Genomic DNA, 26,048 nt, shown 5'->3' with positions numbered 1-26,048 from the left:
GGCTTACGCATGTGATTCACAGTGATGTCTTTAATTAATTAATAAATAAATATTATATAATAATAATATTAATTTTATAATTATTAAAAATAATAATTATATTATAATAGTATTGTGATATAATTATCTATATTACAATACTATAAGATTTATTCTAATTAATTAAATTGAACTAAGAGTGGTGACCCTTGGTGGAAGGGCACCACCAATGTATAAAAAAGAAGACCAAATCTTCCTCTTGAATTGATGAAGAAATACATACACACAATTCGCAAACAATCAAAATTTCAACATTGTATCAGAGCAGGTTCCCTAACAACTTGTTTTAACAAATAACATAAATACAAATTCTACATATCCATTATATTGATCAGTAGTTGGTAATGGAGGATAAATATACAATGTTGAAGAAGATTGCAGTTATATCAGACCAAATAGTCACTTTGAATATTATTGTCTGAGAATAAGCGAATCAGTATTGATTCTTGAAGATTGCAAGTATCTGTCTTTCACCCTCTTTGATTGCATTTCACTTATTCGCAACAAAGAAGGTTTGACTCTAGTTAGTGCCGCAATAGCCATTTTATGATTGCAATTGATCTCATTGACAAAATAGAGAGTGGACCGGGTCACATCTATGAAAGTAGGCATGGATGCAATATGGTTTGGTGGCCAGTTCATTGCTCTTTATTTTCTTACCTATCTAATGGTTCTGCAGCCTACATATTCTTTATGACCAGAGAAGGCGTAATTTGTTTTGGTGGCTTGACGGGAGTAGATTAGATTTTGCAGATTGGCGATTATGTGTTGGGGAAATTGAGCAACGATCAAATTAGTTATTTATTATTGGCAGCTTGATGCTGGTTCATGCCTCGTGAGGATTTGCTTCCAATATTATAGGGCAGCAACAATTTTGGACAATGCATTGTATTAGGCTTGCATTGCAATGTTGGCTCTCTCTTATATTACTGATTACAATGATGGAGGTGGGGTGAACCTAGATAAAATGTGCAGTTGCATGTCATTTAGATTTTAAGCCAAGAGCAAAAAAACATCTAGAAAAAACTGATTGGCGAATATTGGGATGGCTTTAAAACAAGTAGTATGAGATTGGAAGTAGATGCAATTTTCTTCCTAGGATGCAATGTCCCCAATTCAGCAGGTTATAGTATCTTGGAAATGTCAGTTCATCATCACGACCCTCGTGAGCTGACAGTGTGTTTTGAGACTCTTAGTGGAGTGAGTTACTTTTATTAGAAAGTCAGAGATGGGAAGTGTTTAATTATAGCAGTGTAGTTATGGCATCTTGAGGTCTTGGCTTGAGCTACTTTTATTAGAAAGTCAGAGATGGGAAGTGTTTAATTATAGCAGTGTAGTTATGGCACCTTGAGGTCTTGGCTTCATCAGTGTTTAATTGTTGCTTGTTGATGGATTGCATATTTTTGGTTGTTTATTAAGTTCACTTAATAGTTAATAAATAACCTATGCATCTCTTTTATAATTTAATGGTGTGTTGTTGAAGATACTTAAGCGAAAAGTGTGTTGGTGAAGCTCTTGGGTGCTTGGTGTGTGATTGAAGCCACACTTTGTTTAATGTTGTAAAAAGGACTTCCTTATGCAAATCAACCATTTGTTGTATTTGCATTTTATGAAATTTGAAGAAGTTTTTCAAGGGTTTCTGCATTGGGAATTGGAGAGGTCTGATTTCTCCACTGGAGTTGTACTTTGAGCTGGTCAAAGTACCAGTGAATTGTGTCTATCTTCTGAATATATGATCTGTAATTTTGTGTGGAGTGTTGGTGTTCTTGTATACCAAACAATCTTTTATTCTGCTGCAATTTTCGTAAAGGAAGAACATTGAGTTTGGACGCCTCATTCTTCTGCAAATTCCACCATTAATATTGTCTCTGGGAGGTGTTACATGTGCTGCAGCTTATGCATTTGGACCAGTGTTTGAAATTGTGCTAGTGCGATCAGACTTTGGAAGGTGGCGTGAAGGGTTTGGGAGCAGCATTCTTCTATTAAGGGCTGCGTTCATTCTGCTACGCTCGACATTAGATCCATTGGAGGCTGTGATTGGAGTTAGTGAGCATTTGCGTGGGATTTAGTACCTAATGCAAGTTATTTTCAAACACCAAATTACAACTAGTTTCTTTAATAATTAATTTTCTCTTTGTTTGTGATTGTAATAATTGTTGTTAATGTTGTACCTCCTGTCAGATTGAATTGATCTAGAGTTAAGCTCCAATGGTTATTGGTTAAACATTATTGCATTTGATTAATCATCAACTATATATATATATATATATATATATATATTACTGTTATTAATGTCTAATGATTATTAACTTACCATAATCAATATTGATTAACATTGAGACATGTCTCTTCTACTCCTATATATATGCTTTTGGATCTGCACTTGGAGTAGATAGAAATATCGTAGTGTTATTACATTTGCAATGATCTTGTCCCTGAACCTAGAGCAAGGCTGCAAATGAATGGAATGAAATTATAATAGAAAACCATTACATTAAATCATTACCATTGTTAATAATACAAAACTAGACAGAGGAGTGTGAAGGCATCAATGTTAAAAATTAGAGATGAATATATCATCGAGCTTTATATACACATCATTAATGAATCTAAGAGATGGAACTAGTTCATGTAAAGTTCTGCACATTCTTTGTGCTTTGAATCAGACTTGTAGTTCAGTTTTGAATGGCTGAGAATGGTGTTCTAGATAAGATGAATATTCAGATTGTTTGAATAAGTTATCACTTATTTTAAATGCAGGTCCAATCCTCTATATTCGTTCTTGAATGAATAAGAATATCTCTGGAAGAGCAGACTGCTGTGTTTCTGTGTGTCTTCTAAGCTGCATTCACAACTCAAATATATACCCTTTCTAGAGGTAACCCTTGGCACTAACAAAATAACTATTATTCCTAAGCCGGCGATCTTAGCAAATATAGTTTAGTTATGACTAACTAAATTAATCAAGAACCAAACAAGGCATTGTCTAGAAATAGCCGGCACCTCTAGGAGCAATATATATTTGTATTAAATGCTAATCATTAGGTATATATATAAGAGTAGGTACAGTCTATACCATTAGACCTATAGGTTTATCTAGGTTATATTCTTAACACTCTCTCTTAACCTAATAATCCTACAGAGAGATCATATCTAGCAACACCAATACAAATGTTTAAGCAAGAATTAATACTCTTTATCTATCTGTCTCTTCTTAGTTTGTGGTATCATAGAACACATGATACAAAGTCATATTACTAAACCTGTGATATGACAAATCACTACTACTAGTGATAAGGCACATGTTGTGACTCACAGAAATTGGTATTTCTATATCACAACGAGATCTTGAGTTTTAAGATCTACCAGAATATAGGATAAACCCAGAGAATACTAAGATTCTTTCTTTATCCAATTTGTGACCCATGAACATAGCAATGTCAACATCACAATATGATCTAAAACTCATTTGGATCTTACAGTAAAATCTACAGTTTAGTACATTATCTAAGAGATTGTCATCTCTTATAATGCCTTTTACACAAGTATTCATTATTTCAGAGATCGTCACCTCATTAAATAATGATTATACATGGTGGAGCCCATAACAGTCAATAGCTTGACAAAAAATAAAATTATTTTATTAATAATCAAAAGAGTACAAATGGATTACAACTCAACTATACTAAGTCTCCTCCTGAAATGTTCTATCTTTACTCTAGATAGAGGTTTGGTGGGTATGTCTGTTGTCTGAATATTCCAATTTTACAGAATTCCTATCTACCATATCTCTTACATAATGGTAAGGAATTTCAATATGCTTGGACCTATCATGGAAAACTGGATTTACTGAGAGCTTGATGAAACTCTGATTATCACAATGAATAATTGTAAGATTCATGGCTTGCTCAAATAACCCACAAGTAACTTCCTCGGCCACACTACTTCTCGGGAGGCCATCATTGCTGCAATGTATTCGGCTTCTGTGGAGCTCTGAGCTACCGAAAACTGCTCTCTGTATATCCATGAAATCATAGCTACTCCTAAACTGAAACAGCATCCTAAAGTGCTTTTCCTGTCTTTAATAGTTCCACCCTAATCTGAATCAGTGAATCCATGCAAATCTAAAACAACTTTCTCATATTTGAGTCCATAATTAAGAGTGCCTTGTAAGTATCTCATAATGTGTTTAACAACAACTAGGTGAATCTCTTTCCGTTCACACATAAACTGACTTAAGGCATTAATAGCATGGCAAATGTCAGGTCTTGTATTTACTAAGTACATAAGGGACCCAATCATCTGTCTGTAGAGAGTAAAATCTATTGGAGGTGATTCTGCAGCTGCTTCTTTAAGTTTATGTAAATTAGTCTCCATTGGAAAAGACATAGACTTGCAATTCCACATTCCAAATCTCTTCAAGATATCTAATGTGTACTTTCTTTGATTAAGTATGATACTATCAGAATTCTGTCCTACTTCCAATCCTAGGAAGTAATGGAGAAGCCCCAAGTCTTTCATCTTGAATTCTCTAGTTAGATCTTTCTTGCACTAATCTATAAGATGATCATCACCTGTGATTAATAAATCATCAACATACAATATCAGAATTACCATCTTTATCTCTTTTATAATATAAGTTTGGATCGGCTTCATTTTTGGAGAATCTTAAGCCGGTGAGATATTTATCAATCCTTTCATACCAGGCCCTAGGAGCCTGTTTAAGCCCATAGAGAGCTTTCTTGAGCGTGCAAACAAATGCTTAGGATCATGGGTTTCAAATCCTTCCGGTTGCTCCAGATAGACTTCTTTTGAAATCTTTCTATTTAGGAATGTTGTTTTTACATCCATCTGATGTACCTTCCATCCGTTTGATGCGGCAATTGCTAAGACTGCTCGTACGAAGGTATGTTTGGCAACAAGAGCAAAGGTTTCTTCATAATCAATCCCTTCTTTCTAAGAAAATACTCTGGCTACAAATCTGGCTTTATATTTCTCAATACTACCATCAACAACATGCTTTATTTTAAATATCCACTTGGAAGAAACAACAGATTTTCCTTTAGGTCTTGGAACAATTTCCCAAACATCATTTTTCATAATTGATTGATATTCTTCTGTCATAGCTTCTTTCTAGGCTGAATGTTTAATAGCATCAGAAGGATTGGTTGGCTTTGTTTTGGATAAATCACTCATATTTTCTGTATAACCATAGAATCTTTTAGGTCTTTTACTTTCTCTGACTGTTCCTAAAGGTGCAGCAAAGTCTTGAGCTGCCTAAACTGTTTTTATTGCCCAAAGTGGTCTTTTCTTTGAATTTTCTTCAAGTTTCATATTTTGAATGTCATTTTCGATCTCTTTTAAGGTCTCCCTCTGGGATCCGAATTCACTATTTCTTTCAAAACTCGATAAAGAAGAAGGTTCATGATAACATATGGCTCTTTTGAATGCAAGATCTTCCTCAAAGATTACATCTCTGCTAAGTTCAATAGTTTTTTGTCCAGGTATGAAAATTTTATATGCTTTAGAAGTTTCACTATACCCTATAAAGATACCTTTCCTCCCAGAGGGTTCTAACTGGGCTCTCTTTTCTTTTGGAACATGAATATATATAGGACATCGAAAAAGTCTAAGATGACTTATATTGGGTTTTACTTTAGTAAATACCTCTTCAGAGGTTTTATCTTTAAGATAAGAGTGAGGGCTTCTATTTTGAATATATACAGCAGTACAAGAGGCTTCTGCCCAAAGATAATATTCTAGATTTATGTAAAAAATTATAGCCCTGGCAGCTTCTATAATTGTCCTTTTTTTTTTAGCTACCTCGTTTTGTTCTGGGTTATAAGGAACAGTGTAATCCCTCTTGATCCTTGATTCTTTACAAAACCTTTTAAACAAGTGTGAGGTATATTCTCCTCCATTATCTGTTCTAAGGGTTTTAATTTTATGTTCTGAAAAATTTTCACTTAATGCTTTGAATTCTTTAAATCTTTGTAGGATTTCTTCTGATTCCTTGCATTTTAAGAAATAAACCCATATTTTCCTAGAGAAGTCATCTATGAACAAGATATAATACCAGAATCCTCCAAAAGAAGGAACATACATAGGTCCACATAAACTTGAATGAATTAATTCTAGTACATTATTTGTTTTCCTAGTACTATCATGAAAGGGACTTCTAATGCTTTTACCTAGAGCAACCCCTTGCAAATACGAGAGTGCTCTTTATTTAGTTTGGGTATTCCAGTAACCATCTTTTCCATAGTTGATAAAGTTTTGAAATTTAAATGCCCTAATCTTTTGTGTCTTATTTTGTTTGAATCTTCAGCTTCTTGAACTAGGGCTTGAATGGATCGACTAGCTTCTGTATTCAATTCATACAAATATCCCTTTCTTTGACCAATTAACTCTGCTTTCTTGATGGAAGAGTTCTTAGCCCAAGTTAATACTTTGCCATCCACGAATGCAACAATGTGTCCATCATCTTCAAGTGATGTAATTGAGATTAGGTTTCTTTTAATCCCTGGTACATAGAGTACACCTTTAAGAAGAAGAGTATTTCTTGATTTTAGTTTCAAAGTGCAACTTCCAATTCCTTCAACTGAGTGTGCAGCGTTATCACCAATGGTAACTTCATCGTTAACTTTCTTTGATAAAGAATCTAGAGTTTCTTTGTATCCCGTTATATGTCTAGAGGATCCACTATCAATCACCCATGCTTTGTTTGAAATTTCATTTGATAGAGAGGAATACAAACCATGGTTCTTAGGATCATAAACATCTTCTTCTCTAATGACATTTGTACAATTTGCCTTTTGTTTGGAATTTTTAGGACAGTTAGATCTAGTGTCCAAATTTTTCACATTTGAAACACTTTATTTTAGATAGATCTTTCTTGGGCTTTCCATTATTTTGATTTCCCCTTTTCTTCTTGAAATGCTTCTTCTTGCCCTTATAGGAGTTTGCATTAAGAACGTGAAGTTCTTCATCTTCTACTTTTGGTTTCCTTCCTTTCTTTGGTTTTCTAGACTCTTCTTGAAGACAATCATTCGAGTCTGTTAAAGTCCAGAAGTTGATCTCTAACACTTATTCCTTGTGTGAATGTTTCTCATGAATCTGACAATCCATCTATAGCCATAAGTGTTAGTTCGATGTCATTAATGATGGTTCCTATGCTTGATAATTCATCTCTAATGCTCACAACTCTTAGGAAATAAGAGTTTATCGATTCTCCTTTCTTTCTCTGGATGTGATTCAGTTTCCTTTTTAGTGCAAGAACCCTAGTTGCATTGGTTACTTCATATGCATTTCGTAATGCGTTCATTATATCATAGGCAATTTGATGTTTCGCAAGCATAGGCACGATATCATTTTTAACTCCATCCAAGATGATTTGAATAGCTTTTCTATTTCCATTGCTCCATATGGATTTGTGAGGTTCAACTGGGGGTTGTTTGGAAGCTCCATCAACGAATTGTTATACATTTTTCTCTTCAAGAATCATTAAGATTCTGAATTTCCAGGCTTCAAAGTGTTCTTTCCCATCAAACTTGTCCTCTGGTCTGATTGTATATGCCATTGAAGATAGGAGAAAATTACTGAATATATATGAAGTCTGATAACTGAATTTTGTAGAGCCCTAGATCTGATAACTTGGCTTTGATACCATGTAAAGTTTTGCAAATTCTTTGTGCTTTGAATCAGACTTGTAGTTCAGTTTTGAATGGTTGAGAATGGTCTTCTAGATAAGATGAATATTCAGATTTTCTGAATAAGTTATCACTTATCTTCAATGTAGGTCCAATCCTCTATATTCAATCTTGAATGAATAAGAATATCTCTGATTGTAATTCGTAGGAAGTAGAATACTTAGAAGAGTAGACTACTGTGTTTTTGTGTCTTCTAGAGTGCATTCACAACCCAAATATATACCCTTTCTAGAGGGTATGTCCATCAAGGGATATAACCCTTGGCACTAACAAAATAACTATTATTCCTAAGCTGGCGATCTTAGCAAATATAATTTAGTTATGACTAACTAAATTAATCAAGAACCAAACAAGGCATTGTCTAGAAATCGCCGACACTTCTTGGAGCAATATATATTTATATTAAATGCCAATCCTATATATATATATATATATATAAGAGCAGGTACGGTCTGTATCATCAAACCTATAGGTTTATCTAGGTTATATTCTTAACAGTTCATATGTTGAAGCATGGTATATGAATTAATACAAATGATTAAGGTATCTCTTGTGATATTGTATTCTAAGAAATGATGAGAACAACGGTAACCTTCATCTATTGCAAACTAGCTCACAATGTATTGAACTTGGAAGTTATTAATTCTCTGGGAGTTGACAATGGTGATTATCTCACTGGAAGGCATTCAGTTCCACCTTAGATAAACATCTTCATGCTGGGAACTACTACAATTAACCGATGAAAGTTTTTTTGCTTGGTTGGGTTGTCCTTGTGGCAAGAAACAAATGAATTAGATAAAGAAAATGTCACGAGTAAATATGTGGACATTGCATGGAGGATTTAAGAAGGTAATGAAGAAATGGAAATAATGGAATTCAAATTGGAGATTCTTTCATCCACACATATGGAAGAAACTAGGCAAGCACAAAGTTAGCGATGCATTTAAGCGAATCATACACCATAAGTCATAGGGAAATCCCACGATACAAAGGAGACAAATAATATGAAGCTCGACTATGTCAGATAGAGTAGGGAGAAGTCTTGATCACGAGCAGTATGGACAAAACCATTTAGGCAATAGATGACATCAATATGACGTCAGAGACAAGATAACATAGTCCGCAATAAACACACCAACAGGGTGACGAATGGGTGAGTCGACAGTTGGCAAAATTGAGAAAGGTCTGACATACCAGGCAAGTGTGAAAAGAAGTGAGAGTGACCAGCAATTGGTATCAAAGGGACATTCGATACCATGTCAAGGCAACATGATAGTAAGGAATATTCTTATAGCGCCTACCCCAATAAAGGACATGCACTAAAATAAGTAATTATATGGAAGATATTGCCAGATGAGTCGTTCATACATTGCAATTATGATTATTAACATGTTACAAGTTGTGCGATATCTATTTGCTTAGTATTTATGACATTGATTATCATACATGACCCTCAAAGGTGTTCATCTTGAATAACTGTGTACTGGTCAAAACAGTCCACCAAAAGAAGACAATAGTCTCTTTGGATTATCGAACATGTAAATTTAGACAGAATAGAGGGAGGCGTCATTGGTAGGAACAATTGTATTTAGTTGAAGAACTAGTCATAGACAACAACGCCAGTATGGATAGGTCAATAGAGATTAAGAGGTACGTGCCTATCCAAAACAAAGCAATGAACGATACAATTATCCATGTCCGTATTACATTCTTACTTGCAACATGGTTATCGTGGAAGTATATTCGTAAGGAAATCATTGGAGGTGGTATGATCAGACCCCTTCCCTACGCAACTCCAATAACATTCACGATACATATTTAGTTGTACAGTGATGTCATATCAGTAAAGGAAAAAAGTAATTCTCATATTATGAAAAATATTATTTGATCTCATTATTACACAGAATTCTAATAGTTGAGATGGATGCCAAATGTGATCGATGAGTAATGGATGCCTATATCGAAAACTTAGGGGTATTGGATAATGTGAAGAGAATAGAGCAAGGAAGCCGATAGAATTATGAGAAGTCGATAGAGTAGACAAGTGTCTTAGAGATCTAAAGTTGGCCCAAATATATCTTTGCTTTATCTGCTAAAACATCACTACTACCAATCTTTGTGGAATGTGCACAAGCCTGGCCAAGGAGTTTGCAAAAGACAAGATACTATACTACATTGACGAACGGGGTTTAGAGGATACTGATAGATATGCTAGTTATCGCATTGAAAGAAAAGTTCAGAATTTGGTCAGTAATAGGGGAAGCAAATTTTATATGGTTAGCAAAGAATCAGAGGCAGCTCATGGATGAGATGAATTGCATGAGGTGGGTCACCATTAGTTGTGGGCGTTAAAGAGAAGATCTCAGATGATTCAAGTTAGTAGTGAATATTATTCTACCAATGCAATGAATTTATAATCCTACTTATATTAGTAATTCGTACCCTTGGGAAGTGAACATCTAAAAATTCCTATTTAAATTATTACTGATATCAGACACTAGGCTGATAATAAGAAATTAGGTTTTGATAACACCTATGAAATTATATTCCTTGATTAGAAGGTGAATTATATACTTAGTACCCTCAATTTGTAGGATAAGGAAGCTTGTGACTTATACATGAGTTTAGAATGACATTTGAAGATATAGTCAAGAGGCATTGGAAATAAAAATAATTCTATATCAAATTTAAGTTTAGAATCAAGACTTGGAGAATTATATGCATCCACTAGAAGATCACTTATATCTTGTGGTAACATTGTAATGATGGGATATCGATACATTGATGTTGGTCAGCTCATCATGCTGAAAATGTTCTCCTTCCAAGGTTTATAAGCAAAATTCTCAACTACCTAATTTGATGATTGATCTCGAGTTTGCCAGAAAGATGGCATGCATGACTTCATAGTCAATATAAACTAGAAGCTTACATATTGAAAAAGTGGTATACATTGTATCAATATAAGCTAATAAGATTGCAAAATTATTCAATGATACAAGAATGAGAATTTTACATTGCGGGGAGGAATAATAATCAATGTTCCATTCCTATAATTTGACAAATGCTTATATGGAGGCATTTTCTGAGTTGATGGATATGGACCTTCATTAAAGCAACTTGTGCAGATAAGCATTCTTATCTTTGAGTATTACATTTATCTAAACATTGTATTCTTTCTATTATTTATAATTTTATACATACTATAAGAGTTATTTGCCTTGATCTTTTCCTTTATGTTCGAGGAAATTCTTGCAGGAAAAGAAGGTTGGTACTTTACACATGCTACCAAATATTGTGCAGGCTGGATAAAGTGAGCCTCTTAAAGAGAATATCTTTGATAATCAAGATTATGAGTATCCTTATATACTTAGTTACCAGTTCAGGTTTGGTTCGAAATACTGGTTTGAAAAACCGGTTCGCTAGTACGGCAAAATTTTGGAAAGGGTTTTGGGTTCATTCATACACATGTAAAAACTATAAAAAATATATATATATATATATACATATTTATGAAGCCTAGAAGCATAGAGTATCATAAAATCATATGGTGTAAACTAAGTTAATCATTTAAACAACAAAAACACCATAGGTATAAACTTTAAACACGTAAGTTTTAATCATAGCATCATGAATAAAGATCATACCATCATATATTTCAATTTTCAAGTTCAACATCAGAGGTTCAAAACATTAATTTTTTTTAAAGTAAATCATTATCCATGAATCATAACAGCAAGTTCAAGTATCATTGTTTCAACTTCAAGTCAAGTACTCATAATATATAAAATTTTAATATTCATCTTCTTCTTCTTCTCATAGTCCTTCCGCATTAGTTGACTCAACAGTAGAGCTAAGGCCAATGGGATCAGCACCAACAACAATTGTATGGGCATCAAAATCTTCAAAGTCTTCAATTGTAAGTTGAGAAGCAGAAATATCTAAGTCCGCCAACTCTGCATCTACATCCTACCTCTTTACATTGAACTTTTTAGGGCAACCGAACCTCAAAAATGATAAAATTGGTTATAAAAAATGACTTGGAAGTCATCCATCAGTGAAATTTGTCCCAAATTCGTCACGGGTTCGAATTGGGAAGCCCAAATTCATCCAAGTTCGAATTCTAGGCTATGGGTTTGAACCAGCCCAAGCATACTTGAACCCAAATCCAACCGGGCTTGAATTTCAAACTGGTCGAACCCAGGTAACTAAGCTTTCATAATAAGAGGGAGTCTAAAAAAAAATACATGTGTGTGACTGCATGCTTTTGATGTGCCTATCCCTATATACATCATGAGGAAGTGACAACTTGTTACCAGAAAGTCAGAATATTGATATCAGATTCAGAGGGAGTCCGACAGTTTATCTTAGGCATCCTTGGATGAAGAGAGCTCCTAAGGGAGTAGCTAGAGGATTTGACTTCCCAAAATCTGTATTCAAAAGGAGAATTTCAAGGTGTAGTTCCATATTAATGAGTTCTTCTCTATGAAAGAAAAGTTTGAGGTGAAATTCCTTGTAATACATTCTTCTCTGTGAGAGAGAAATTTAAGGTGAAAGCCCTTGTTCCACCCCCTAGGAGTAGCTATGGTGGATCCACCCTTTGACTGTCATGTCTCTATTTTGGAGGCAATTTGATTTAATTAATTTAATTAATTAGGTTGTAATAACCCCAATAGGTTATAACTTCTTCAAACACCAAAAATCTTTATATTTTAGTTGTTTGACATTTCGTCAAACACTTTGCAAGCAAGCTCTGATACCACTGTAATGACCCTGCTCAAATCCGACCTTAAAATGCTGATTGAAGGCTCAAACAATTTTGTCAAACACTTTGCATACAAGGGGTCATATGACTGATATAACTTTTCAGATTGCTGCAATGACTCATGTTTCGATTTGCATCAAAGAGAATGCTTACAAAAAAGACTCCAGATTGTCTAAACAATGACCTAACACGAATGTGCAACTAACTTTGACAATATTTAATACAAATATGTGACTTAACTACTTGCAATATGCAGCTACAACAACTAGTAATTATGACAAATACTTTGGATGCAACCTAAGATGGCATTAATGCACTTACGACCAAGTGTCATTAATATGAACACTTAGTATGCAAAATTATAACATTATTTATGCCAAAAAGAGAACTTACAGCCAATTGATATTTTGTCAAACAATTGGAATGCAAACTAATAACCTGATCATCAACTCTAGGTTTGCAATATAGATAGTCTAAAAATTACAACGCTCTTTCAATTGCAAAATCCTAGCCTTCATTTGATACCAATAATGCCAAATGGCAAACAAAGACAAGTACAATGTGAAATAGTGAAGTGCTGAAGCTATATTTTGTACTCAGCTGAAAACCTACATTTCTCAAAAAATATGCCAAATGAGAAGTGAAGAACCTGATTGTAGATGGCTGCAATAATTTTCTTCAATGTTGCCCCTTCTGCTTTGTTTTTTTTTCTGATCTGCTTTTTCCACTTGCTTTTTCCGGATTTGCTTTTTTCATTTTGCTTTTTTGGATTGCTTTTTTCGGCCTGCGTTTTTCGGTTTTGCTTTTTTGGCCTGCTTTTTCGGATTGCTTTTTTGGCCTGCTTTTTTGAACTGCTTTTTCGGCCTGCTTTTTCGATTTTGCTTTAAAATGGCTTCCTATAATTTTAGACCTGCTGGAAATGACCTCCAATAATTTCGGCCTTGCTAAAAATGCCTCCTGAAATGCTGAAATGCTGAAAAATGGCCTTAGGCCCAATGATGCCCTAGCTGAAGTGACTGAAGTATCACCTCCAAATGTGCAACCCTTCAGAAGATATTTCACTTCCTTAGTTATGCAAATCCAAGGGAGTTTTCGTTCCCAAAGATCAACTTGGCTCCACAATAGACTATGTGACTGAATCACAATTTGATGTCAAGAGAGAAATAAACAACTGGATGATCAGAATGAAGCCTGGGGTGCCTATTTATTCTTTTTCTCCACTTTCTCCAGAAACTTCTAAAACATTATTTTATTTTATCTATTAAGTGACTTTATAAAATATTTTATAATTCAAGTCACTTTATTAAATTAATTAAATATAAAGTTACCTTTTAATATTTATTTATTTGATAACTTTATAAATAATTAACTTAATACCACTTATTTATTTAATTAAAATAATTAATTAGTCATCCTCATAAAATATTCATTATTTTGGACAACCTAATTAATTAAATTAATTAAATCAAATTGCCTCCAAAATAGGGACATGACAGTCTACCCTTCTTGAAATTGCTTGTCCCCAAGCAATGGCTGAACAATAAACCAATCAATCCGCTTGGATCCCAAATGTAGTCATGAACTATACTACTCTCAATTAACATAGGCTCCTGAAGTGTGGGAGATCATGATATTTAACATATCACGAAAGACTACATTAAGTTGATGTCCTGAAGTGTACTGGAGATTGTGATACTTGTCATAATAGAGACTAATTTGTTGTCCCTGAGATCAAGGTTGTATCTAATAGACTACATTCAGTTTTGTCGCAGAGTGTGCCGGAAATCCGATAGTTCATATCTTTCTAGGATATGATATTCTTGTTGATAGGCATCTTGGTGTCGATGCTAGTGCTGATATCACAAGAATGTGAGATCGATAAGATTTTTTAGAATTAGAATGTTACATCCTAATTTTTGACCTAATTTGAAATATAGCCGTTGAGGTTCACATGAAGTCAGTTGGCAGTTTAATTTGTTTTAATCTGGCGAAACTTTAAGATTGTCGTTATGATTCCAAGTGAAGATAACATGCTTGTTGATCGTTAATCATGAATTCATGGAATTGAGATGATGGTTAACCACTGTGATTATTTATAATTAAATAATTTATTATGATAATATAATTTAATTGCGGAAAATTTCCTTGTAGGAAGCATGTCGAAGGGGTGGAAGCATTGTCAGAAAAGAATTAGGTAGGAGCATCACCATCACTGAGCAAATGGGTTGAGGACCTAGCAACTCGAAAACATGATACATCTGTGAGACCCACATGAGCTATTTAAATAAATAATTTAATCAAAATAATTGAATTATAAAACATACCTCAAAAGAAGTTAAATAATCTTTCATCATATTATAATGGATATATTTATATACGTGCATATAAATATAAAAATGAAATGGCATCATTTATTATAATAATTTAGTAAAATGATGTCATCCTATTAATATATTTAAATGTACATTTATAAATATAAGATTATAATAATATTTGAAATATGGTAATATTTGAATTATAATATTCAAATTACAATCTTCCAACTCTATTCTTTCCATTTTATTATTCCTTGCTTTTAGCCAATTAACATTTGGTTTGGAAATCAATTTAATATTTGGCATTTCGAATGGTCTTTTCATCTTTCCAACTTCTCTTCCAACTTTTTAATTTTCTTTTCCCTCTCTTTTCTCAATCGATTTAATACTTATAATTCAAATGGGCATATAATCTTTTGTAACCGGAGGGAGCCAAGAAGGCATGTCTTTCTTTTTAATTTAGCTATGAGAAGAGTCGGAGTTTTGAGTGGAGGCTAGTCACTTCGTCTTCTTCCTGCAAAAGCGCCAAGATCCTTAGAAAATATACGTCCATAGCTTTCATATTTCAAACCCTTTGAATTAATTTCTCGTAATTCGATTGGGTTGGGTTGGACAATTCTATAGCCGGAAAAATGTCTAAATTGTATGGATTTAGCAAATTGGGCGAACTAGATCTGGAGAGTGGAGGAACTCTTTATCCAAGTCTCTCTCTGGATGATAATGAATTGCGATGGAGTTTCATAAGGAAAGTTTATTCAATCCTGAGCATGCAATTAATGCTTATTGTGGCAGATGCTGCAACAGTGGTTTTCTATTCGCCACTCACTCTTTACATTACTGCAACTATGAGACTTTTGATTGGCATTTCAATACTACCCTTAATTTGCGAATACTAGACGTATACCTGGTACACGAAAAATCTACTGCATATGGAATAATAATCAGAGTCATTATTTCGTGCTGTGTATATTTGGAAGTGCATGGAGATTGTCGTTGATAGGAACTGGTATTTCCTTTTCGAGTCTCTTGTGTGTTGAGAAGAGGCTAATATTTTGCTTAGAGGTTAGTAATCTCACATTTCCCCTCTTTGATATATACGTGCGAATCTGGAATATCTATTTCTAATCTTGCAATGATTTTGTGGTAAGTAATTATAAGATTTTGGTGGACTCTTTTATAGATGAATGTTAATCTAAATGCAATTGGTACATAATGATAGGACTGTGAGGTGAACAAAATATGTTTTCAGACTCCTTTCTAATCTGAATTGAATATCCATCCATAGTCGTCTATGCATTGTTAGACTGAGATCAATTTATAATACTTTACTGTTGGTCCCCAACATTACATAGAGATCATTGAAGATCTTCAATGAGTATCCTTGTGATTTACATCATGTTTGAATTCAAAAGGTAGCTGTAGAAAACCTAATTGATTGTTTGAATCAACATTAATGCCCATGCTATCATAATTTTTCGAACAAGATCAAAATACTATAGATTTTCTAACACCTAGAATTCATTGGCAAATATGCCATGAAATGGTGAAGAGGTGTAAACAATAACTGAATACTCATAATCTTACAGACACTGAGGAATTCACCGGTGAAGAAGTCATGAAATGGTGAAGAGGTGTATTGAATTTGCAAGAACACAGAAGAGAAATCAGATATGATTAAATTAATTAATTAAACAATAAATTTTGAAATCTTCAAGAATATCCTTTTCAAATCACAAATTGTGAAAAGCTTGAACATATATGTTAATTATGAAACAGTTGGGAATCCGCCAAAAGAGCTGGTTATTTTGAGAATTCCGAACACCTGGGATTCACCCGATTGTGTAGCCAAGGAAATGGATGATGAGGTGAGAGAAAGGAATCTATAGTAATATGATTCAGTATCAATTATGACATAACAAGATTTAATATTTTTATAAGGAACATTTAATAGCTCATGCAAGATCCTGTTTAATGTACCTCCTACTGTCAAGTCGAGAGGTGTGGTTAATATCAGGATGCTCAGAGGATGACTAGATGATCCCTGTCTATTCCGGGTCGAGAGGGCCTTTCTTGTTAGAGATTGTGTGGGGATAAGTTATGGTTCAAGGTTGGGTGGTTAAGTCCCTGACAATGTTTCACCTCTCCCCAAGTTGTCAAACATACAATAGTCAAAGATAAGCTATGCATTCAATTGTTTGTTGGAAACAGGTATTATCAACTTTATGATGTACAAGCAAGAAGGTAAGATCAAGTGAGTTATTTCATCGATACAATTATTTTACACTTAGAAATTATGGATTATCTTTCATTTATATAATGTGTTAATACACATATATCTTCTAATTTTATGTTAATACCATAGTTAAGAAATCAGAAGGAAAGAAATGATACAATAATATCTGAAGCCCTAATTGATCCAAAGATAATTGATGCCCTAATGGAAACAGAGGTATCTGATGCCCTAAGTGAACCAGTGGTAATTGAAGTCCTAGGTGATATAGTGGGTATCTGAAGCCCTAAATGATCCAAGGGTAATCAATGCCCTAATTAATACAGTGGTAAGTGATGCCCTAATTTTATTTAATGGTATTAAAAAGATAATCATCATTTTGATATAGCGGTATTGGATGATAGTCATTAAATGATATTGTTATAGTGGTTTTCGTGGACTAACCTGGATGGTTGTAGAAGCATCCTCAATTTGGTTTCGATCTCAAAAATTCATGGTATGTAGTTTTCAATTTCTATAGTAAATTCATTGATGAGATTTTTGAGTTCTTAGTTAAGAAATTTTGTTTAACTGTTCTTAACGGTAATCTCTTTCACATGAACATGACTAATATAACTGTATTCCTATGAAATGAAGAAATAACTGTATTTTCTCGAGTATGTTAGTTGTTAATTGAGACCTGGGAAATCGAGATGTTACATAGAACAACAATTTGCTAGATGGTTGTGTTGTTTAAATCCTCCCTCACTAAGAGGGAGTTTTGGTGAAATAGCATCAGTTGGGTTATATCTTATTTGATGGATATATGCTGATATCCTTAAATATGTCGTTCGAAGATAATCATTTTGAGATGATATCTCTCTATATGCTTGAGAGCATAATGTATGCTATAACAATCCTCCCTAGCTAAGAGGGAGTGTTAATGTTGTTGCTTTGGTTGGATTGAATTGATCTAGAGTTAATCCCAATGGTTATTAGTTAAACATTATTGCATTTGATTAATCATCAACCAAGCACACACACACATATATGCTGTTAATAATGTCTAATTTTTATTAACTTTCCATAACCAATATTGATTAACATAGAGACATGTCTCTTCTACTCCTATATATATGCATTTGGATCTGCACTTGGAACACATAGAAATAAGGTAGTATTATTACATTTGCAGCGATCCCATTCCTCAACAATTGCAAACTTCATAATTGCAATTGAGACATTGTGTTGGCATTCATAGTAGTTTAAGGTTTTAAGTTTTGTGTGAATTGAATAAGCATTTCTATATATAAAAAAACAAAAAAAATATATCTATCAAAAACAAAAAATTGCAAAAACTCCAAAAACAAAAATATTTCTTCAGCATAGTTATGGAGTGAGCCAGCAGGGCTCTTACAATGTTATTAGAGCGGTTTCCTGCCATCCTACAAGGAAACTGGGTTTTTATGGCACAATGGTTGATACTTGGCAAGCATTACAACCATAGGGGAAGGACTTCACCACTAGGTGACAGAGAACAAGAGATACAGTTTGGCACCATAGGTGACAGGGGTGTTGGTGGTTTTGGTGGCATAAGCAATTACATAAATGTTGGTGGTTTTGGTTGCATTGGTAATTACATGGATGTTAGTACAAGTTTTGATATTGTCAGGGAGGCTAGGGAGACACTGAGGGATCTTGCACATGGTTAGCACCATGTTGCCGATGTTTTGCAACAATTATCTAAGACTTTGTAATATCCCCACTTCTAACATAGGGATTGAATGCCAGAACCTGCAGCAAATCATTAGTACATGAACAAAACAATATATTTGAAGTCCTAAAACATATTACAAAATGATGAAGTGATTAAATATGAATCTAAATACTAACTCCTCCTAATCCTTCAGGAGGAACTCTTCTCAAATTACCTAACCCTCTAATGAGAATTACTTCTCGATTAAGTAATCGTCATATGAAGAGAGTCCATCCTAAGGCCTCTTTAGGATTGCTGATTACACTCTTTGCAACACTACTTGGTAGAGATCCCACCTCTAACCAAGTATCTCTAACTCTGACATATGCATATGTTTAACCACTACAATATATATTGTCTCTAGAGATTCAAATGAATCTCTCCCTATATTCCAATTTGGAATCTCGACATTCATATAGAATGCTCTCTAATCTCTGAGTTATCCTTTGGAGAATCTTGACATTCCAAATAAATGTCCTCTAGTCTTTGAGTTCTCCTAAGAGAAACTCGACATCCACTACAGATTCCCTCTACCAAGATTAACTTGGTCTCTAGATAAAGTTTTCATCTCATTCTGATTATTACATTAATTATAAAAAATCAATATAACATACCTTTAGTTTGCCCCTGGATCTGCACTATATTCTCTTTTCAATATTATTAATTTATTTTCTTTCTCTTTATTTATGTTGTGAATTCTCGTCTCTTTGTACTGCTTATATGTATTTTGGTTCTTTATAACTTGTCCTATTTGTACTGGACGATCAACATCTGCAAATTAATATCTTTCCTTTATATGTTATGGATCGTTGTTGTGGGTATTTTTCCTTCTTCACTTGATGGCTTATGTGTGGGTCTCTTCTCTGTTTTGCTTCTCCTCATAAGTCATTAATAAACCGATTTCTATAAGGTGACTATCTTTTACATTGTATGGAGTTTGTGTTCCCTGTCTTATCTCCTTGATCTGGCTTTTGCATATAATTGTCTTTGTTCTTTGTCAAAATTTTATGCTCCTTTAATATGCTCAAGTCTCTATCCACTGTTATCATTTATAATTGATTTTCTTTGGATGTGATTCAATGAATATCCTCTGTTTCATATGTTCTGTCCTCCGCCGGTTATCACTTTCTAATGTTTATTTGTGGGGTGTTTTAAGAATTCATGATATTATCCTCTGGGTCCGTATTGTGATTCTTGAGAATTTTTTTTTAAAAAAAAATTATACTTATCACCCTTATCTAATACTCTTGTGATGTCAATCTTTTTACACAACTATGTAATATGATGGTTACTGAGCCTGGGCTAGCTAGCTGGGTCTTCAGTATTTGCTTGGAGTGTTTAGTCTACATTGGAATTGTCTTCATCTTCTCTCTGTGTTTTGTTTTCTCCTTGTTATGCTTCCATCTGCACTTCGTGAGACACACTTCTTATTTAATTATTTGCTCGTGTGCGATAAATGGGAGTTGCCTATTGTGGGTCATGTGGCTTTCTCTGTCCAAGCAATTGTATAGCATTTCCTTTTTGTCATTACTTCTCTATCATCATGTGGAGCCCTCTTATTGGTTTGTTCTGTATTATGCCATTAAAGGATTCAAGGTATATGCAGCACAATGAAGGAGTGTGTTCAGTTTGTTCCACCTTACATGTAATTTTTCTTCTATGAAAGGATACAAAGAAATGACTTTTGCATCTTGCTATTTTCTTGACTCTTCCACACAAAATCTATTTCCTCATAAATTTCACCCAAACATGGCTTGTCTAAGTCAACAAATTTAATTACCTCACATATGGGCCGAATGAAGTCCACAACAAATCAAACATCAGCCCAAAATTGGTCATCAAGGACCAAAGTTCTCACCTCAATCACATATTTGATGTGGATTGTCTCCAACCTGCCCATGCTTCAGTAACAACTGTAGAACACAAAGCTCCTTTAACTTCACAAAGGCACACAAGAAGAATAAAGTAGGAACCGAACCATGTATCGGTGGGTTTGAGAAGTTCCACCTTGGCAAATTTAATGGTAAATAGCTTGTGTATGGTGATGGTTGCAAATGAACATCTGCATTTTTCTGCCCTTCTCTATGAGGTCTGAAATCCATTTGAACTTACCAAGATCTTTGAGTGCATTATTCAATGAATGCACACAACATGGCATCCAAAATATATGCTTGTACTTTTTTTGTACCATCAGACCCGCTGCTTTACAAATAGGAGCAGCATCAGTGACAACTTGAACAGCATGTGATGCATCCACCTCAATGCTGTCACATAGCTGACTATGACGAAATTCTGCATTTTTTTCTTGCACTGAACAGTCTATTGCCCTCAAAAAATAAGGCCCTTTGCTGCATCTAACCATCACATCAAGCAATGGATGATTTCTCGCATCTGTCCACCCATCCATCACAACACTACATCCTCCTGTAGGCCACACTCTTTTCATTTGTGCAGTTAGTTGCTCTAAACAGACTTTTCCTTTATCAATTAGAGTTGTGCCAAGATTTTCAGACCTAGGGGGTTTAGAACCAGCTGGTCCATTATTGATAGCTTAGACCATCTCTCCATAGAAAAGTGAGTGAGCAGTATTAAATGGTATTCCATTGCATAAAAGAACCGTGCAATCGCTGCATTAACCGCTTCTCGACCTTGCAAATCAAATAGCCTTCAAATGGGTTTTGAATTGCCAATATGTCGTCTCTTTTTCAATTGTTGTGTTGCTATATCTCTGACTGTAGAAGCCACATCCACCTTGTCTCCCTATTCTGATCACCAGTTGCAGTAATGGGCCCTGTTGTTGAAGCATGAAACGAGCTCATATTATAAACTTTTCCTCCAACCCTTTCTTCCTCCTGAGGTTCTTTTTCATTCACGCAAGGATCAACACCTTTTCCAGACTGGTGAAGGAAATGAGCATTCACCCTCGCGTAAGTACCTTGCTGTGCTATTGGACAAAGTTTGCATTTGATTGTGGCTGTTCCACTTGAACCTTTTGGCCGCAGAACACGATCGACATACTTACACAAGGGATACAAGCCTTGTCTTCCCCCACCTAACATTTTGCATAGTAAAAATTAAAATATAAAAACATCAACATTTCTAATAATTTTAGCATGTCTGAGAATTTTCAGTTTTCTGAGTTTTAGCTATGGCAGATGACAATAAACAAAAAAAAAAAAAATGTTCAAACTGTATTTTATAATAGGAAATGCAGTAATCAGACTGTAATAACATTCATAATTTGAAATTTGTTTGTTCTCTGCAATGCAGATGCAGTAATCAGATTGTAATTATATTTTTGTTTCATTTCATACTTGACTGTTTACGTTTCTGACTGAAATACAAAGCTTTAAAAGACTATAGAACTCTTATTTCAATATATGGTATCGGTTTTTGATGGTGATTTTCATTTTACACAAAATTGATATTTTAATTTGTTTGACACACTTGTTGTTTAAGAGTTAAATTCAAATTGTTAACTCTATAAATTTTTATTTTTATTTTATAATTTCATATTTTGAATTTATAATATAAATATAAAATATATATTTAGAGCTCTTTAAAATTGCAATAACATTTTTGAATTTTGACTTTATAACTTTATAGCTTTTACAAATTTAATAATTTTTAAGTTGAAAACTTGAAAATAATTTAAAATTCTGTGTTACAATTCTTAGCCTTTGAGCTATAGTGCTTAACAATTAATAAACTTAATACTAATAGTTTTACTTTTTAATTTATTTATTTTGATCGCTAAAATGCAAATGCCCTATTTATATAATATTTTGGACTAATTTTACAATTATGTTTTTATGCTGTTCAAAGTGCAAGCATCACGGGGAAAAGAAAACCCTCAATATTGTCAGGGACACGAGTCCTGTTCTAGGATATATATAGGTACTCCATTTACATCATGTAGTCTTTAGATAGATTTCTGATTTTTGTTTACAGTTCTAAGTTTTTTGTTTGCATATCAGTGATTTAGCATCAAACTCTATAATTTTTAATTAAAAATTTGAATATGTAATGATAATCTCAGCGATTAGTAATCTGATATGATGATTATCATAAATGTGATACTCAGAAATCAGATGCGACTAAGAGATATGTAATGTGAGTTTAGAACTATTGGACTCTATATTATCGTCACATTACTATTAGTACTTTAGTCTTTTAGGTGTACAGTTTTACTATTTTGTATTTAGTATTCAACTCTATAAACTACTAAAACAAATTGCCGTCTCCAAGTACCTGTCTCCTATTTTTGAAAAATAGCCATACCGGTACCGGTACCAGTACCATTACCAGTAGCGGAGACCTCCAAGTCTCCCCGTCTCCCAGTAACCTTGATACATATCTATCTATTTATATGATCCAGATCATTCATATACATATTGATAAATCACAACTAGTAAGATGATATTGAAGCAGTACAAGGTTCAATAGGCATCTCAAGTATCCTGACAGGGGACATTACATTAGCAAAGAAAAAATACCTGAAGTTTTGGTGCTCGTATTGTGTAAATTTAGCATACATCTTTTTAAACTGGAATTCTCGTGAAAGATCAGATCTTCTCAAGTCACTCTAGAATCAGCTTCTGGCCAAATAGTTCAATTTTATTCCTCCATGGAAGAAGCGTTTCTAAAGGATCGTTTATATTCTCTTGCAGGAGGATACCATCTCGATCAACCACAACTGGTTTAATGCTTGCAATATTTCATGGGTGGTATGTTGAATTGCATTATAAATATTAGAATTTTTGGTGTACTTGAGGTTAGAATACGAGGGAAAAAAATTGTTATAAAGCAACTGTATAGGTTTGAATATTTATTTTGTTCATAACATTGTTTTATTTGTGATGTGCAGTGGAATCTCCTGCTAAACGACTATAATGAAACAAAGGAGTATATTGAGGACATAAGGAACATAGCTGATGACTTTGAGAGCCTCTGTCAGCGCAATCTGGCAGCAAATACAGGTAAAGTCTTATTTGTGTTTAATCGATGTGTACAAGAACATACATTTTGCTATGTCATGATAATCTATGGTACAATTTTGAGTTGACAAATAAGATTCAAAGTTTTACTACATTCATTAGGAAGAGCATAGTGTAAGTGAACGACAAGAATAAGACATGCTGAGATTCTCTTGCTATTTCGCAGGGATGAACTTTAATGACTACTTTGTGTTTATAACCCGAATGGCTCTCGCAAACGTGACCCAGCTCATTGATATCTTGGATTTCACAAGAAATGATGTGGAACCTTCAGAAATGGAAGAAGTGCAGCAACTTCTCTTCAATTTGGCATCCATTTGCAACGTTGCTAAAAAAATGGAAATCATTGACTATTTTGATGGATATAGTAGGGAGCATAGATTTGATCTACGAGAAGTAGCTATTCTATGTGCTAATTTTGGAATATCAAAGGATTTGAAACATGATTTAAAAAAATCATGGAAGGAAAAATATAGTTTGTTCCACAATGTAGATGTGTCAAAAACCAATGAAGACCTTGATGAAGTCAAGAACATTGAGACTCGCTCCTTATTTCAGGACTCAGAGAAGAAAAGATTTTTAAAAACAAATGAGAGAGAGATTATATTCTCTGATGAAATCTTTTCTGCCATGTTAGAAGGCCACTTAACTGAAAGATGTAGAGTCAATATTGCAAATCCTCAACAGCTTGTCCTACTTATCAATAATATCATTACATCGGTGAAAGCAAAGGTTCATGGGGTTTTGACATGACTCACCCAGGGTTCTGTGAATTTGTTAACAAATATGAAAATTGCTCATATTTTCCCTGTTTATAAGTATCAAATGGATTAAATTGATCTTTGGATTCTTCCATCTTAGATGTTTATTTTGAAAAAGAATATGACTATTTTTTCCTTTCAAAATAGGAACTTCCTAAATTTTCTGTTATCAACTTCTGCATCTCGTTTATATAAGGACTTCTTTGTTTCTATTGAAGGGCTTAATAGCAATGTGATCCAAGAATAGGGTGCACTGATCCATGATAAGATTCTGGAGTGAGTGGATTGCAAATGTATATTAGTGTTAAAATATCAGTGAAATAAATATATATCAATCTGGAACTGGGAGATCGGCTTCATTTAGTGCATAATATCAAATTCTTTGCCCCGTCTTTCATGTAGAAAGTTTAGTGTAGGGGAGATACAGGTTTTAAATATGCTGGCTCTTTTCAATGTTGGGGTAATCCATCTACAATGGTCGGAAGGTGATTAGAAGCAGCTTATGCACAACTGTTTTTAATACGTTTATTACACTGTTTGTATTCTCAAATAAGCCTACTCTGTTGTAACCATGATGGTCCAGTGCTATACATCTACTATGTTTCGACGAACTTCACTAATTTTATATCCTGGAATTACAAAATGGGCATAGCATTGCAATGGGATGGGGACAATGGTTTTTATGTTGCGATGAAGCCAAAAAGCCACTCGTATTAGACATTGCCTTACCAATATACGCATGTTGAAAATAAGATATAAGGTCAACAATAGAACCTAAAAGAAATGTTTAAAATATTGGTAGAAGAGTATAGCCAACATCAAACCCTTATGAAGAGGAGAGTAACCTGACTAGCAATCTTATCCTCACGTTATAACTCATGATCGCTTTTTGAGAACAGTCATCCTATTCTAATTGGGACATGAAATAAAACCAAGCATTAGCTACGTATTAGGTTATGATATGTGCTCCAACAATTGAGGTTATGCAGCTGAGTTTGGTTTTTTCATGTAAGACAATTCTTATAATGGCTGTACCTTTGTCCATGATTGATGATTTCTGCAATTGAGTCAATATGCTTGGGCTAGTCGTCCTCAATTATGATCATATTGATTGTGTCCTTAAACTGAGCTTATGATATGATAGTTACTAGTGCTTGCCTATGGTAGGATACTTACGCATCCGTTTAATGTCTATAATCAATTAATTCAACCAATACAATTCAATGATTTTTTAAACATATAAATGTCTAATGTGTATACATTTATCTACATTTATCTACATTTTTAAAAATATTAAAAAATTATATATCTTTAATTCCATTGGTTAAGAGCAATAACAGTTGGGAGAAACATATTTTTTATTACAAATATATCCATAATTTTAAAAAATCGGCAGTCTTTTGATTTATAGTATAATGTCATAGGATCTTTTTAGAAGCATGGAAGCTTTTGGTGATTCGAGAATTTCAGACCAGTAGAAAATGGGAGGCACGTCATGGA

General features: G+C 33.9%; 1 protein-coding gene across 1 annotated transcript in view; it reads left to right on the top strand.

Moving 5' to 3' along the window:
• The window catches only part of LOC149561401 (arginine-specific demethylase JMJ20-like), a 163,605-nt gene extending 138,884 nt beyond the window's left edge, over positions 1-24,721 (top strand). Inside the window, exons 7-9 of the mRNA XM_089825129.1 lie at positions 23,461-23,517; positions 23,658-23,769; positions 23,954-24,721. Coding sequence (XP_089681255.1) covers positions 23,461-23,517; positions 23,658-23,769; positions 23,954-24,540 — 756 coding nt within the window. The 3' untranslated portion in view covers positions 24,541-24,721. The remainder of the gene's footprint in view (positions 1-23,460; positions 23,518-23,657; positions 23,770-23,953) is intronic.
• The last annotated feature ends 1,327 nt before the right edge of the window (positions 24,722-26,048 follow it).

Source organism: Cupressus sempervirens, chromosome 4 (assembly GCF_028749045.1).
Source record: "Cupressus sempervirens isolate cs-2001-9-10 chromosome 4, ASM2874904v1, whole genome shotgun sequence".
Taxonomy (NCBI): domain Eukaryota; kingdom Viridiplantae; phylum Streptophyta; class Pinopsida; order Cupressales; family Cupressaceae; genus Cupressus; species Cupressus sempervirens.
Note: the sequence above shows the minus strand (reverse complement) of the source record. Positions and strands in the feature narration are given on the sequence as shown.